The following is a 16539-nucleotide window of genomic DNA, read 5'->3' as shown; positions in this document are numbered from 1 at the left end:
GACAGGTAACTGAACATTTTTGGGTTTTGGAAACAGGGACACGTTCCTAATTTTTTAACTTACCGGTAGTATAGACAAAAGATCCAACAAGGAAGTAAAGACGGGAGTTTAATGAATTTAATGGGCAAACTGAGATGATATCAGGCTAACATTCACTTCTGGGATGTTTTTAGCTTTGCAGATGTGAAGATTTGATGTTTTTCATTTGCCATTGTTTTTTCTGATGACTGGGTGGACTGAGTGGCACTTTATTCTATTTCTGACATCGACAAAGACTCTTTGCAAGAAGGAAACAATGGCTGGTTGCAAACCTCAGAGTATATTTAGAGCTGACACAGCCCAGACTCTGAAATGTACAATTATTATGAAATAAACATTTTATTTTTAAGTGACATATCTGCTGATTTTTTTCCCCCTCTGAATCTTTGATGCTTTTTCATTTTCCTCTCACAAAGTCAAAGACGTCATCTTGGACTTTACAGAGAAGCAGTTTTAGAAGATTTGGTAATAAACAAAATGTGATCTGAACTCATGATCAGGAACGCCAAGTAAGTGTGTCAACATCCAAGCAGCCGCCACAAAGCAGGGAAGGAAGCACAGTCAGTGCATTATTGATGACATCATCACGCCGCGAGCCAACAGGACACACAGACAGACACACAGCATTGCTGGAAAAATGGCACTATGAGCTTCATGTAGAGTCTTGTCAGGATGTGACTTTAAGGTTCAGGTTGAGACAGGTGACCAAAAAGAAACACATACATGTTTTTACCTGCAAGTTTTACAGTAGTTGGCAAACTTAAACCTGAATCTGTGTCTAACCTAAACCCTGAAACCAGGTCTGAACCCTCCGAGGGTCCCAGTGGAAGGACGTGGCATCCTCGTAATGTGTTAATCTCCTCCTGTGGGCTTCAAACTGATCCCAGAACAGTCGTGTTGCAGTGCTATTTTACTTCATAAAGAAGCAGATAAAGAAATGGATCATTCTCAGTCTAATAAGACTGGTTCTACAGAGAGAAACAAAAGGTAAGCTCTGTGAGCTATCCGTCCTCGCTGGAGTGACAATCACAAACAAATCACAGCGAGGGTTCCAAGGAGTACACATTCTGGGAAATCCCCTCCGGAGCAGGAAGGGTGGGGTCATGCCAGGCAGCACGGGAAGGAGGAAGGGAATAAGTGGCTGACAGCGGGAACTCTGGGAAAGTTCAGCATTTCCCAGGAGAGGAGATTCTGACCAACTGAAGTCAGACCTCAGCAGCTACCAGAGAAACGGACACTGATCTCAACAAACACATGGAAACCTCCAACAACCCAAGTCTGAAGCTGTTCACAGGATCCTGAGATTCAAAGACACACAATAACAAAGAGATGCATAACAATTAAAGAGACACAAACGGAAAAAGCTAAGTGTAGTTGATGAATCTCAGGGCTCCTCTGTGTCATTTAACAGCCACTGGATCCTCTGAGATCGTTTCACACTCGGCCTGCAGAACCTGATTGTTTCAAAAACGCCTTAAAGGAAATGAAAATGACAAATTTGGAGTCAGAATAATGCAAAACAAAGACGACAGAGAGACGCACTGGTCTTCTGAACAGAACTACTCCATCTACAGGTGGAAGCTTTTTGAAGAATGCATTTTAATGATGAGTTTATGGCAAAACACAGTGCCACTAAACACAGTTATGTGTAGTTTATGAGTGCGATTGTCTCAGGATGTCCTCTGGGTCATTTGACTGGAACACAGTCTCTCCCGTTTCTCACTCTGCCTGCAGAACTTTCCAGCATTGTTTCAAAACTCTTAAAGAAAATGAAAGCGAAGGCTTTCTACCTCCGGCTCCGTCCTTTCTGACGCTGGCGTGTCCAGCTGCTGCGAGCAGCAACACCACAGGCGCAGATAAGGGCAGAAAAGGGCTAAAAATAAAAACCCCAAAACCAGAGTGGAGCTTTGGTCTGCTGGGATGAAAACAGCTACAAACACAGAAGTGTTCAGTGAACCGCCGAGAGGCTCGGAAGACCATTTTAAACAACCATCGTGCCCAAAGCCAAGACACAGTCAGCAACAATAAATAATCAGCCACACGCAGAGCAAGAGTGCAGATGAGGTGAATCCGCTCAGTTTGAGCTGCTTCACGTTGTCTGTATTCACTGGTGTACACCACTCTGGAAAGGTTTTAAGTAACAACCACAGGGAGGCTTTTAGACCGCGACGTGAACGCAAACACGCAACTAAATTTCCATTTACACCACATCAGGATCGAACTGTAGAAATAAATAATAATAATAATAATAATAATAATAAATTGCATTGATATAGCGCTTTTCGGGGCCCTCAAAGCACTTTACAACACCACTATTCATTCACTCTCACATTCACACACTGGTGGAGGCAGCTACAGTTGTAGCTGCCTCCTGCCCTGGGGCAGACTGACAGAAGCGAGGCTGCCATATTGCACCATCGGCCCCTCTGACCATCACCAGTAGGCAACAGGTGAAGTGTCTTGCCAAAGGACACAACGACCGAGCCGGGGATCGAACCGGCAACCTTCCGATTACAAGACGAGCGCCCAACTCTTTGACGATACCCACAGATTTATTTTACACAAACTGCTCTGGTGTATAAACAGACACTGTCCTCATTTTAACATGGACAACCCCCGCCTAATATGCATTTACTTCTTTGCATATACGTCATTCTCATATTGAAATATTGACGTCCGTAATATCGTCCTCAGGAAGTTCTCTTAAAGACAGTGGAGCCAAAACTGCTTATTTCAGACAGAATGAACTGATAGGTTCAGTATAAAATAAAGTTTTATTTTATTTTATTTATGAGTAGCAAAGTATGCAAAGCTACTATATACTAGTCAGCGACTAAAAATATAAAGCTGGAAACCGGGACAACGGGTCCCCAAATGTGTTCCTGACAGACAGACAGCAAATACAACAAAGTGACCACCAATAAAAGCAGGTGGTGCAGATCTCTTATACATGTCCTTATATGCCCTCATTTAATGTTCATGTTTCTTTTTTCCACTTGAAAACCAGAAAGTGAGAGCCAATCAGAAAGTTAATTTAAAGTGGGCGGGGCTAAACTGGCTCATTTCAGACAAAGGATGAACTCAGAGCAAGGCCCAATGTAAGATGATTAAGGAGGATTATGATCTGCGACTCATGCAGAGCTATTCTAGTAGGGCCCTCTAATAGCGTTACATAAATGACTTCCTGTTTGACTCACAATTAAACAACATGACTAAGAAGAAAAAGCCAGCTGGTGTCCAGAGATGAGACTCATTAACCTGCAGAACCCAGAGAGCCGGTCTTTAAACGATCAGCAGCAGGCTGAAGCACTTTAAACCGCGCTCTCCGTTTATAAACAACAACAAACAATAGAGTATAAATAGATCACTCAGCCTCTTTGTTTACAAACAATAAAAAGTTAAATATTTGCAGGCTCTGCCCCTCGCTGAGCTCCTCGGGGATTTCTGATGATTACCAGTCATGAGCCGGTCTATGAGCCGTTCAGCACGCAGCCACACCCAGCATGCACCTGCTGCAGCCCGGTGGCTGTGTTTGATTTGGATCCATCAGTGTGTGCACCGGATGGTGCGCTGGCAGCGATTAATTAGAGGAAGGCACAACAGTTTCTTTAAACTTATGCCAAGCTAATGCCTCAAAATGTGCCTTCCTTTACTCTGTGCTTGCCCCCCCACCACATCCTGATAGTCCGCGCCAGGTCGTCTTTAAGTCTGCGAGTAGGTGTGTCACTTCCATCACGGTGCTGACAGATGAGAAACCTTAAAGTTTAAAACTTATAATATCTGATAGCTTTGAGGAAAATAAAACAAACAGGTTTGATCATGCTGACCACCAACAGGAACAGCAGGCTTCATATTACAGGTCTCATGCTTAGGTCTGCTCCACGTGACTGTGGAGGTTTAAAACTGGTACAACAACACCCCTGACAGAGGTCAGAGGTCACAGAAGGAATATAACCAGACACGCAGTGAGTAGAGGAAACGAGAGCAAAGGGAAGCTTTTAGAGATGGCATGAAAAGGTAAATCAAAGCACAGGATGTACAGAAAGTGCTAATACTGCCGTGACTGATAACTGATTCGCTTCACCTCGTGCTTTCCCAGTGAGCTCAGATGTAAACTGGTTTATGTGAAAACATTTAAATAAATCAGAGGGGTAGACTGATGTTCAACACAGCCAGGCTCTCCTTGTGTTAGCTGGCTCGACAAAACCTAAAATCATATTTGAGATAACGGTGCGATGATAGTGGTTATCATCTTTCTCTGCTAATCCCTGCATCCTGGGTGGCTGTAGCCCAGGAGGTGGAGCAGGTCATCTGCTAATCAGAAGGTTGGTGGGTTGATTTGATCCAGTCTGCGTGCCAAATATCCTTGGACAAGATACTAACCCAGAGTTACTACAAATGTGTGAATGTTAGATAGAAAGCACTGGCATAGAAAAAGTCTATAAAGAACATAAAAATAAAAATGTAACACTGCTGCAAATAAGACGAGAGGTTCATACTGCAGAAAATCATCAATCTGGTGATTACAGAGTTGCACAGAGCAGATAAAAAAAACCTTTTAATTCGAGGCAAACACTCCCACTGGTGACGGCTAAAACTTAATATTTAAATGGATCCAGTTTAAACTTGCTGTCCTGCAGCCTAATAAAGGAGATGACTGCACAGGTGTTCCTGATGGTTTCTGTGATTTCAGCAGCGTGAAAGCGATGAAGAGTTTAATTTTATGCACAGAATAAGTATCAGAACATTTAAATACTTCCTGCATCACCAACTCCGTACATGCACAGCTCACTGACAAGTTTGCAGTCTAAGTTTATAGCTGGTGCCATGTTAGTAAGGTACAGGTGAAATGGAAAGCCTGAAGATAACCTGATCCCAACCAGCTCCTGCATTCAGCGCGAGTTACCACAGGGATCTAAGACGGTAAAAACCACAGAAAGCTCCGACTTTAACCTCGACATGACTCGCGATAGCATTACTCTCGCTTGTCAAATACACTCCTCGGGACTGAAACGAGACAAGCAGGAGCCACGACTTCATTCAGTTTCTGAAGATGAAATCGGCGATAAACGAGGCTGCTGTGAGGAAACCGCTGGATGAAATGAGTGATATCATCAGGAGATCCACAATATTTCCTAACATAGTCCTGACACTCTTCAACATGCCAGCGCTCCTCCTCCTGTTGTAAACGTAACCAGGACGAGTCCGGACAGGAGCTCGTCTTCTCAAGCCGATCCGTTTCCATGGAAACCTCAATGGGAGATTTTTTTCTGGTCTTAAAAATTCTGCAGTGTCAGACTTTAGTTGGAGCTCGCCTGAAGTGAGAAGAGTCATGCTAATCCTGTCTTACTCACATTCACAGCAGTGAGCTCCCTGTGGGGTCAGTCTGCAGGAAACTACATTTCCCAAAATGCACTTAAAACCATGAAGCTTTTAAAGACTTTCAGCCTTCCAGCAGCCTGCTCAGAGGACACCTCTGATCCCTGTAAACAAGCTTCAGAGGAGCTACTGCTAACCTTTCCCGATGTTCAGCACCTTCAACAAATAAAACAACAGCCGAGTAAAACTCTAAACCTGAGCTCCACTTCATGTGGAGAAAGTAACCGCTGTATTTTCTAAGCTGCAGACTCAGAGGGAGGAAATCCTCCCAGCTGAGTGCAACACGTCACCGTGGTGGAAGATGGCGAGAGTTTCCCCTGAGTCATCACTCCTGTGCTGCAGGAGAGGACGGAGGGAAAAAGTAAAGCAGAAGACTGAGGACATAATTACCCAGGATGGAGTGAACACGAACAGAGAGCTGAGTCCTCAGAATCAGGATGGGCTTCCTTCCTTTCCTGTAGAAAAATAAGAAACCGTTTGAGTTCAGAACAAAAAACAGTCACGACTCAGAGTTCAGGTTCAGTCAGAGCAGCCAGCTCCGTGACAGACATCTAACCAGATTAACTTTTGTGTAATCGAATCATCGTACGAGAGGGACATGGCACTCAAAGAGTCCCGAGTTGGCATATTTGAGAGAACACAGAGTCAGTAAAGACGATGGAAGAAGAACCTCCAAAGTGGGTTTTATCAGTTCTGAGTGCAGTTTTCACAAAGACTTGCTTCTACAAGGAGTCCTGATCCACTGTCAGTGTGATCAGTGTGTGCAGACAGCTGGTCTGAGGTGATCCCAGAACAGCTAAGTTTCCACATACAGTCAGACTGCGGCATGCTGGGATTAGAGTATGGAAAGAACGACAGCATGAAGGTATGGAAAGAATGAGAGCGAGAAAGAAGGAGAAACGGGAGAAGGGAAGATGTAAAGGTGGGCGTGTTTGTCTGGAGGCTAAAAGAGGAATACGTTTTTCAGACGCTCTTACAGCATCGCACAGAGTTTACACTGCTGGACACACACAGTCACCAAGCAGCTATAATGTGTTTCAGTTCCACATCACTGAAATGAATGTGATTCTTCACAGAAAGAAGATCCAGTCTGAGGCCTGGATTTGAACCCAGATACTCCAGCTTCCTCCCACAGTCCAAAGACCTGCATCAGGCTAGGAAGACCAACCATAGGTGTGCAGGGTTATCTGTGCACTTTAGTCCTGTGACAGACTGACCTGTCCAGGGTGTCCCGGGCCTCCTGCCCTGTGACAGCTATGATAGGCTCAACCGCCTCCTAACCCTGAATGGGATAAGTGGAAGAAAACTTATCCCACTAATTCTACTTCTTTTATGCATTATTTTGATTATTCATATTTCTATTACCTCTACCAAGGAAGTTGTGTTTTTGGTGCTCCTGTCTGTAGACACGAAGTTTTGATCGGTGATGAGCGGGGTCATGTTAACAACTGATTAAAAAAATGGCTTCCATCCCCCGAGGTCTTTGTGGTTAACTCCATGATTTATTGGCTGAAAATTGACGACAACTTACAAGCGTGCTGTCTGTTGGCAACATGTGAAAAGTATAAATTTAAAATATCACCTTCAAGGTCAACAGATGGATCCGAAGGTCAAAGCGATGATGCCATACAGAGTGATTTAAACCCATGTTTCTGACTCAGACAACGTTTACATGCACAGGGATTCTAAATATCACTCTGGACCTCTGAGCTTCAGATGTATATTTTAAAATTGTTATTATTTTTATATAAAATAAAATAGCAATCATCTTTAATAATTAAATTTAAAATGGTACTTCCTGTGATCTCACTTTCACATTTCACACCTGCCTTTTTTAACCCCCCAGAATGTTTTACACCTTTAAAGACAGTGTTGGCAAGAGTGTATAGTATATACAGCATAAGCTCAAATTATTCCAGTGCATCTTAGCTGATGTCACAATTGGGCATCATCGTTATACTCTGAGGCACGTACGTTTTCGGGCAGCCGGTCAGTATGAAGCCGCCGCCTGCAGCGAGCAAAGCGTTTAAAGCGCCCGACGACAAAAACTGTTTTCACTTATTTATCACTAAACGTTGTGGAGATACAGAAATTCTTTTATTGCTGCCATATAATCTGCATCATTATAACTGCATTGATAACATTCTTTACAGCATTATTTCATGTAATAATATTTCTCACAGTATTGATACTGCATTACAGTTGTTTATTGAAGATGTTCATATGAGGATCCTTCCATTATGTTAACTTTTATTACAAGTACGGTTGGAAGTATTTTATACACATTGCATATCTGTGCTTACTTTGAGTTGATGATCGGTTCATTAAGGGTTTTAAGCTTCACTGGCGTGACTTTCCAGGTGATACATGCTGAGGGAAACTAGAACATAGAAGGATAACTGCAATGCATGCTTACAGTACATGTATATAATTTAGGAATGTGTCAGGCCTGAGGCCTTAACCCATTTGGAGTCTTACTATATTTTACTTTACTTGGCAACAGATGATCAGAGTCAATAATCAGCCTCAGAGACCCTGAGGGCTTGAAGTTTTATTACCTTGTATGGAAGGTGTTACAGAAAAGAGAAGTTCTATGTCTGCTTATAGCTATTAAAGACGTACAAGATGTACGATTAACTGTGACTAATGTCGCGTGTACCCCACTGCTTTATAAGTGTCCACCACATGCATTTTGGTCAGAAGACATATGTTGATGTTTTCTCCGGGCTGTTTGATTGCACTTTTCTGGGGCCTCCGTGGTTTGTGACACTGCTCTGCATTGATCGATTTCGCGACAACGTGTAAACAACTTTTACTAAACAATCAATGTTACACATGTACTATATGAACATAATTAAAATGAATAATAACAATAGTACTTTAAATTACATAAAGTGTATTATAATGAGTAATGGTAAACTACTATTGTTTTATAATAAGGATAAAAATGTGCTTTGTCTTTATTTTAACTTGGCTATTTTTCCCCATATAATTTTTTATTTTATTTTAATACTTGAGTATGTTGTTGACAGCGTTCGTCTTGGTCTGTGTGGGTCCAGTGCTTCTTTTTTCTGTTTGTGGGGTTACAAGGACGGCATGTCTCTGCATGACATGTTTGGCTGCAGTCATGTTCCCAATAAACACACACACACACACACTAAAGCTTTTCTTACGCCACATCTTCGTAGAAGCTCTCCAGCTCGTCTCGCTGCTCAGCCAGAGAAGAGTCCAGGTCCAGATAGTTTCCACTGGGAGACAGCTGGAGGGTGCAGTCTTCCAGCTGATGGACACACAGACAGAGACATATGTGAAGATCAAGTTTAACCAATGCTGAATCACGACAGAGCTCAGCTGTGAACAGATTTGTTTGTGTGTGAAAAGCCGAGGCAGAGCGAGGGACACCGATCTCTGGTGTCAGTAGAAACCGATCCTGCAGCCGCTGCTGCAAACAAACAAAACTGACTCGACCGGTTTAGCCGATGAGGTCTGTGGATCTTTGCCTCTATATTCATGTGGGAGAAAGTAATCTGCCCGGATACTGGCTAATCTGGATGAGTCTCACACTAAAGCTGCACCCAGATTTCTAAAGGATCATCCAGCCTCATAAAGCTGAAGACATTTTGAGATTTGGTAACTAATGCGAGGACACCTGCTGTCCGAATAAATCACAGACTGAAAACAGTCACATTTATGGCAAATACAACAAGATGCAACAATCCTCCAATATCAGGAGTCACACTTTATGCAAAAACTCACCAAAATTTAAGCCACCAACTTCAATTAGCTGATCAATAACAGCTTTTCTGGACGATTGATTCATGCATTTATTTACAGCACAGTGTAGGACAGCTGTAGATCCGATGCTTGGCTGCAACTTCTATTTTGTGTCAACTCTAAAGCCACAGGACAAGAAAAACTCCTGACGTTGATTTACTCCAGGATCACATCGATCCATGTTGTCCTGCGTCAGAGAGAAATGCCATTTATACTTCAATATATTTATTATATTCTTGTTAAAAACAATGGAGTCCCGGTGTATCAATGTAATGTAATGAGACACAATGCTGTCAGATTCAACAGCGGCAGAAAACACTCGACTGTTGTGCCGATGCTTTAGCTCAAACAAATGCGATTCCTCCACCGTCGTTTCTGCACAACGCCCGATTTTACTGAATTTACATGACATGTAAATCTTCTGGCTGACTGGAAAAATAAAGACAAAGCGAATTATCAAGAATTAACCACGACCATTATAAAGCAGGACCGTATAACAACTCTATTGTACTTGTATATAAATAATTCATAACAATGGGCATCTCAGGACACTTTATATTATAGGAAGGTACCGATCCAACATCGTTCAACAGACGTAGTGGTTCAGTGGGAGAAACGTTTCATCACTGATCCGAGTGCTTTGTTCAGTCTCAGCTGACTGCAGGTTTCCAACCTTATAAACAGGACATTCGCACAATGACTGAAACCAGCCCCTCACTTGGCTCAGTGACGAAACGTTTCTCCCACTGAAAACGTTACGTCTGGATGAACAGAATCAACTTTTTGGGATTTATTTACCTGGATGATTGAGTACGCTTCAAGACATTATTCAACACAACTCCTTTACTTACGCGCCTAGAGGAGCGTAAGTAAAGGAGAGTTTAGGGCAGGGGTGGGCAATCTCAGTCCACGAGGGCCAGTGTCCCTGCAGGTTTTAGATGTGTCCTCGAACCAACACAGCAGATTTAAATGGCTAAATTAGCTCCTCAACATGTCCTGAAGTTCTCCAGAGGCCTGGTAACAAACTAATCCTGTGATTCAGGTGTGTTGACCCAAGGTGAGATCTAAAACCTGCAGGGACACCGGCCCTCGTGGACTGATATTGCCCACCCCTGGTTTAGCTTCCTATTCTACTTTTCATCACTAAGAACCACAAGAAAGCCCACAGTCTGAAACTGAACAGCCATGTAGGGAAATGTAGGAATAATATGACGCTAATAGGTCTTTAATATTACCGTTTCATAACTCACGAGTAGTTTTCCAGAATGTAAATGATAACATTAGAGACACGGGAGGTTTCTAATTTTTTATAGTAAGCAGTCATGCATATTTGTTTAATGTGTTTGTTGAAGGAGACACTGATTAAAGTGACTCAAAGGTTCCTTGCAGTGTTAACAGAGGCCAGTGTAATGCCATCAGATTAGTCAATGTGTTTCTGAGGTTAAATACAGTAACTTCAATTTAATCTGAGTTTAGCAGCAGGAAACAGGAGTCATCTCGCCCTTTGTCTTTAAAACATGACTGCAATTTAACTGACTCGTGTATCTGGTTGTATTGCTAAATATAACTAGGCATTACCTGCAGAACAATGGAAATGCACGCAGTGCTTTCATGTTATACATTCTTCCCTTTGGCAGTGAAAATAATTGGTCCCAGCACAGAACCCTGGGGAACTCCATGACTAACCTCTGAGTGAAGAAGGCGCGCCATCCAAATAACTTGGATTTTTATTATTGAAACTGGAACACATTCAGAAAAATCCATGTAATCTGTAATAAAACCGACTGCTTCATGCAAACAAAGTTGGTTTAGGCTGAGAGAAGCTAATTAGTAACCTTCGCTGCTGTAAATGTTTTACAGTCATTTCTAAAGCTGGAGCTGGTGTGTGACATTTGTGCTGTTGGATAATCGTACAGTTATTCAGCCGTCATACCGTCAGCTGTAAAACATGAATGCTGCTCGCGTCAGACGTTATTCTTTTTATTTTAGAAATGGCTGTTTAACCCCTCCCTCCTTTTGTATCTGTGGTTTCTATACTTTCACTGATTTTATTTACATGTGACAGAAAGTTGCTTTAAAAAAACCGATCCAACAGGTCACACACGCTCTGGGTTTTCTGGGGCAGTATGCAACAGGAATGTGTTTTTTACTCTCTCAAACAGTAAACAGGGTCTGATCCACATCAGCTTCATGTCTATTTATAGCCGCCCTGCTCGGCCTGGCAGCATGTTTGTAGCAGAGCCATGGCCAGGTACAATAATCAGTTATCAAACACATCAGGTCTGCTTTTGAGTGTCAGACTCTAGACCTGCAGGTCCACATTCTTCCTCTCCAACAACACAGATCCTTCCCGTCAGCCTGGAGCTGCACGGAGGAGGCGGAGGAGGCTCACCTCCACATTTTTAACTGATGGTGTAACTGCAGGTCACGTGGTTGTTCGTGGATTTACATTTTCTTCGCTATAATTTTCAGTAAGGATTTAAAGAAGACAGTGACCATAAAAGCAGCTCCAAACATCCCTCTGACTCAATCTGCACATTTTCAGGTTTAACTAATCTTACATCTGAGTCTACAAAAACCTTCCTTTTCTGTGAAAAGTTTGTTGAGTTTGCACTCACATTTTATACCGAGTAGTCTAAGGAGCTGGGGAAAAAAGCATCTGGACTGCTTTAAGTTTCTTGAAGACGTTTCATCCAAGAAGCTTCTTTAGTTCTAAAACCAATTGGTTGCAAATCCCAGATTATTAAGGCCTACTGGGAGTGTCCCTAAGAGGGTTGTTGACCGACTATTGATCATCTGAGTCAGGTGTGGAAATGGGTGTAGGTCATTATCAGCCAAGGTTTCAGGCTAACCCATAGTGAGACCACGCCCCACCCTGTCATGTGATCTATTGAGATCAAATGGCCCAGGATGCGAGTGGGCGTTAAGGCGTCTGGGAAGGATCTCAAAACTGGATTATAGATGGCACAGTGGGTGTCATAAGCCCCGCCCTCTGTTCAAAGATGGTTGTTCACAGTGGACATAGATGCTTCTTTCACTCCTCTTTCAAACCATCTGTCTTCTCTGTCCAAAATGTAAACATTGGTATCCTCAAAAGAGGGACCTTTGACCTTTATGTGCAAACTGAAGAAGCTGCTTCTCGCATGAGAGGTGAAATGTCTTCAAGAAACTTCAGTCCAGTCGCTTTTCTTTCCAAGCTCCTTAGATCACCAAGACCTGGATACTAAGAACCTTCAGACTGAGAGCTTTTCTAGTCTTACCGACCACTCAAGGCGCTTTAACACCAAGTCACATTTGAACCACAGAGCACATCTACCTCACATGGTAATCTAGAATCTCCAGTTAAGCTAACAAGTGTTTGGACCGTAGGAGGAAGCTGGAGTACAGACACAGGAAGCACACACCGACTCTCCATCTCACCAGGATTCTGCCCAAATAAAGGAGTTCGGCTGTGAGTGTTAGTATTTTACGGTGATCTCCATGAAGTGGGGACAAAATGGTTAAAAATGTTTTTTAACCTAACATCTTAGAGTGGACAGGAATGGCTTAAACACATACGCACGTTGTGGCGCCTTCCTCCTCCAACTTCCCCCCCCTCTTGGTCCTCATTGATTAGCATCCTATTGACCCACTGGGTCAAAATGTAGATGCTTCCGTTATGCAGAACTGTGTCATCACTGTATTTATTATTTTGCAAAACCAAACAGGAAAGGTTGAAGAACACTCCACCTTTTCTAATTTGAATCAGCTGGATTAGATGCCCTGCTACAAACTGAGGACAGAGACGGTAACCGTGCAAATGATTCACTCCGAGCACGAGTGTGTGTTCTTGGGCTGCACAATTAGTCAAATCTAAATCTCAATCACAATTTTGGCTTCCCACAATTAAACTAAATACTAAAAAGCGTGCTCTGACAGCTGTTCCCTTTTCCAGTCTGTATGAGTAACAAATGTTAAAAGACAGATTTACAACATCCTGTCAAAACAAACATCAAATGTCTGACACAGCAGGAAGTGAAGAGCTTGCCTCCTGAAGGGGATCATCATCCATTGTTTGGAATTACTTCAGATTTGGGGCAAGTGACGTTAACCTGGAAAGAATCACATACAAAGAGTGCTGCAGAGTTGTAACACAAATAACACACAACTGCCTGAAAACACAATGCAGTGGTTGCAAATGCGCCTCGTCCAACATCAGCTCAGACGAGTCTGTACAGCGCATCGGCCTATCAGCGCATCCATCCAGCTCCCACCAGCCAATCACATTTGACTTGATTCTAGATAAGAGTCCAGTAAACACGGGGAGTAACGAAGGCTTTGGGAAGATGTTGAGCTGATTGGACGCCTGATACGTTATCCTCTCTCTGTTCATTTGTGGCAACAGCTGACAGGGGAAATTAGAAGAGGCCCCTCAGCTGTTTTGTTCACATTCATCGTGCAGGTACAACAAATGGAGTGAAACCTTTACCAGGACACGCTCTCATGCCAGGTCAATAAACACCTCGTCTGTCTGCAAAGAAGTTCTAATTGACAGGAACGTACCATGACAGAAAAGTGAAAGTGGTGCCCGGATGACTTTGTGTTTTATTTAATTTATGAATTGTATTAGAGAAGTCGTCTGTCTGAACTGGTTTGGTTGAGGAGAAAGAGGAGAAGGCGAGACGTCACGCACTGCCTAAACTAAATGAAGTATTTCCAGTAATGACAAAACATATGTGGAGAATCTTGTGCCGTGTGTGCTGAATGCAAGACGGGACAAACTCAGACGGTTTCCCGCGACACTGTCCGGAGATCATGTGCAAACAGCTTTACACTCGATTTAAATAAACACTGCTGCTAATTTACTTTGATCCTCTTTAAAGCCGACACTGAGCGTATGAAACAAAACTCATCAACAGACTGTTTGTGCAACTGCTGCCTACAAATTTTAGGAAGGAAAAGCCTGTTCAGCTCTTATCAACACATTGCTCTTAGTATTACATCCGTCCATGCATCCATCCGAGCTTATCTGCTGTTTACAGGTCCCACCCTTTTCCTCCAAAAACCAGGCAGTGAAGCAGGAGGACGACGATGAAATAGAACCAGCTTCGTGCAGCACAGCAGATGTAATGGCTGTGTACCATTCTCACTATCTCACTGAATCTATCAAGGAGGCGGGGAGCTGCCTCAGGTCGAGCCCTGGGGCAAGATGGGAACAATTAGGGGGTCAGTGGAGGAATGTAATCTATAGGGACCAGCGTTCTCTGGTGCTTATCTGATGCTCGAAATTCCAGCCGGGCTCCGGCCGCCTCGCGGCAGGCTGGTGTCGGGCTCACATGATGGCTATGAATCTTTGAAACAGAACTTCCTTTTTTAGAAAGTGAGAAATCAGCACTAGTGTTTCACAGAAACAGTGCAGAACATGTTCAAACAAAGACTGCTGAGCAATGATTGCTTCATCCTTCTTTTAATAACTGCAGAGGGAAAAAGAGCAAAATGTGACGTCAATAAGATGGATGAAGGCAAAACTTTAAATCATACCGCTGTAACTTTTCAACTATTAGCAATAATACATATCTGAAAGTCTGTACCTGGCAGCTCACACGGATATTTCTATTGTTTTTGTGCGCAGCGCTGTAACGTCTCACCTTCCAAACCCAAATCACTATTGAATGCTCGTAGTTACTGTAGTCTGATTACTGTCTAAAGCGGCACAGTTACATTTCTTCTACATTCTTTTGAGCATTAACGGAAACATGAGGAGTTTCTCAGTTTGAACAAGTGTGGCTCTAAAGCCTCCATCAGCTCCTAGAAGTTACGGGTCCTGTTTCCTTGTCTGCAGCTATGACCACGGTAGCTCGAGGCTGAAGCTTGTGAGAGCTTTTGATCGCTTGAGAGCTGGAAATTTTTCCTGGAAAACTACTTGTGCATTTATGGCAGTCGGGTTAAGACAGATGAGGGAACCATCAGTAAATTGCTCTTGTGACGCTGACTGGATGGACTAACCATTAAAACACATCTTCAGATATGTCATCGTCATGCTTCGGTTTCACTGTTAAAGCTGTGTTTGCACTGCAGGGACTAGGAGGCTTTGGAAGAGCTCAGTGTGTTTCCACTGCCGGGACTCTGTTCTTCACTGGCAAAGAAACCGCTTTACAAAATAAATGTCTGAAGGAATTATTATCTTAAGGTTCTGGAACTTTTTGGGTCAGCCTTGCAGCTCGAAACGCTCCTGATTGGTGCTCACCACTATTATTAAAAATAAAAAATATGTAGTTGTTGCTAATGCGTTTGTTTACTATGCTGTGGCCTTAGAGCAGCATGCCAAACATGGACTGAAAATAAGGTGTAGTAGAGTCGTGCACAAAAATGACATGTGTGACTCATCTGGAGCACAAATGCAGAGAACTAAAGGCCAAAGGTGAACAAGGCTCCTGGGACTAAAGGTTGTGAGTACACTGGGTTTCATGGCAACTTCCATTCTTTTGTGTTAACACCAGATGAAACAAGGTCTAAATTAAGCGCCAAGTTTTACCTCCAAATAATTCCTGATCCAACTTTCTTTCATAAGTACGTGCAGCTTCCTGCCAGGGCTTGCAGCTCTGAACATTTCTGACTGGTTCAGTTATTTGGAGTTTTTTCAACTATTTTTTCAAAGACCATTAAAAAAAAAAAAAAAAAAAAAAAATGCTAAAACTACAACATGGAGTTACAAAAGACAGATGGAAATGACCACACAGTCCAAGCTTCATTAGGCTGTAACAGTGAAGAAGAAATGCACGGGTACAGACAGTTGTGAGCAGCTCTTGGTGTGTGAAAATAATGCAACTTTAATTCAATTCCAATTAAATGCAGTGGAACTTTATATAGCATCAAACAACACCTCAAGGTGCTTTATTTTTAAAAGGTAAAGACCCTAAAACAATAGAGAGAAAACTGGCAACCCATTATGAGCACGCATTTGGCGACTGTGGGAAGGAAAAACTCCCTTTTAACAGGAAGAAACCATCAGCAGAACCGGGCTCAGGGTTCTGCTGCGAATAAAATACTTATTATAAATACCTGTGAAAAAAAAACCCTTTAAAAATTAAATAAAGACAGAATGTGAAGGAAAAAGATGCTTGTTTATGTACAAGGCTGCACTTTAGTGTAATACCACTTTTCACCACAGTAAAACGAGTGTATCTCTTTTAACCAAACACGTAACTAAGAAGACATAAGGGTCTGGAAAAAAGGCTGCGCTAAAATAAATAAATACATATTTGACTTGTAATAAACTCCTCCTGACAGTGGACTAATTAAAACGTGCAGAGTGTCATTACAAAAGGCAGCTTTAAAAACAGCCCTTGCTTTTCTTGATAAGTCAGG

At 42.6% G+C, this 16539-nt stretch overlaps 1 protein-coding gene across 4 annotated transcripts in view; it reads right to left on the bottom strand.

The window, feature by feature from the left end:
• fhod1 (formin homology 2 domain containing 1) overlaps positions 1-16539 on the bottom strand; it is a 49847-nt gene that overhangs the window by 31032 nt on the left and 2276 nt on the right. For all 4 annotated transcript variants that reach the window (XM_082519177.1, XM_082519178.1, XM_082519179.1 and 1 more), the window contains exons 2-3: positions 8592-8698; positions 5809-5873 (exon numbers count right to left, since the gene is read on the bottom strand). In XM_082519177.1, the coding sequence (XP_082375303.1) occupies positions 5809-5873; positions 8592-8698 (172 nt within the window). The remainder of the gene's footprint in view (positions 1-5808; positions 5874-8591; positions 8699-16539) is intronic.

The sequence above is a fragment of the Aulonocara stuartgranti genome (genome assembly GCF_965226115.1).
Source record: "Aulonocara stuartgranti genome assembly, chromosome: 1".
NCBI classification, from domain to species: domain Eukaryota; kingdom Metazoa; phylum Chordata; class Actinopteri; order Cichliformes; family Cichlidae; genus Aulonocara; species Aulonocara stuartgranti.
Note: the sequence above shows the minus strand (reverse complement) of the source record. Positions and strands in the feature narration are given on the sequence as shown.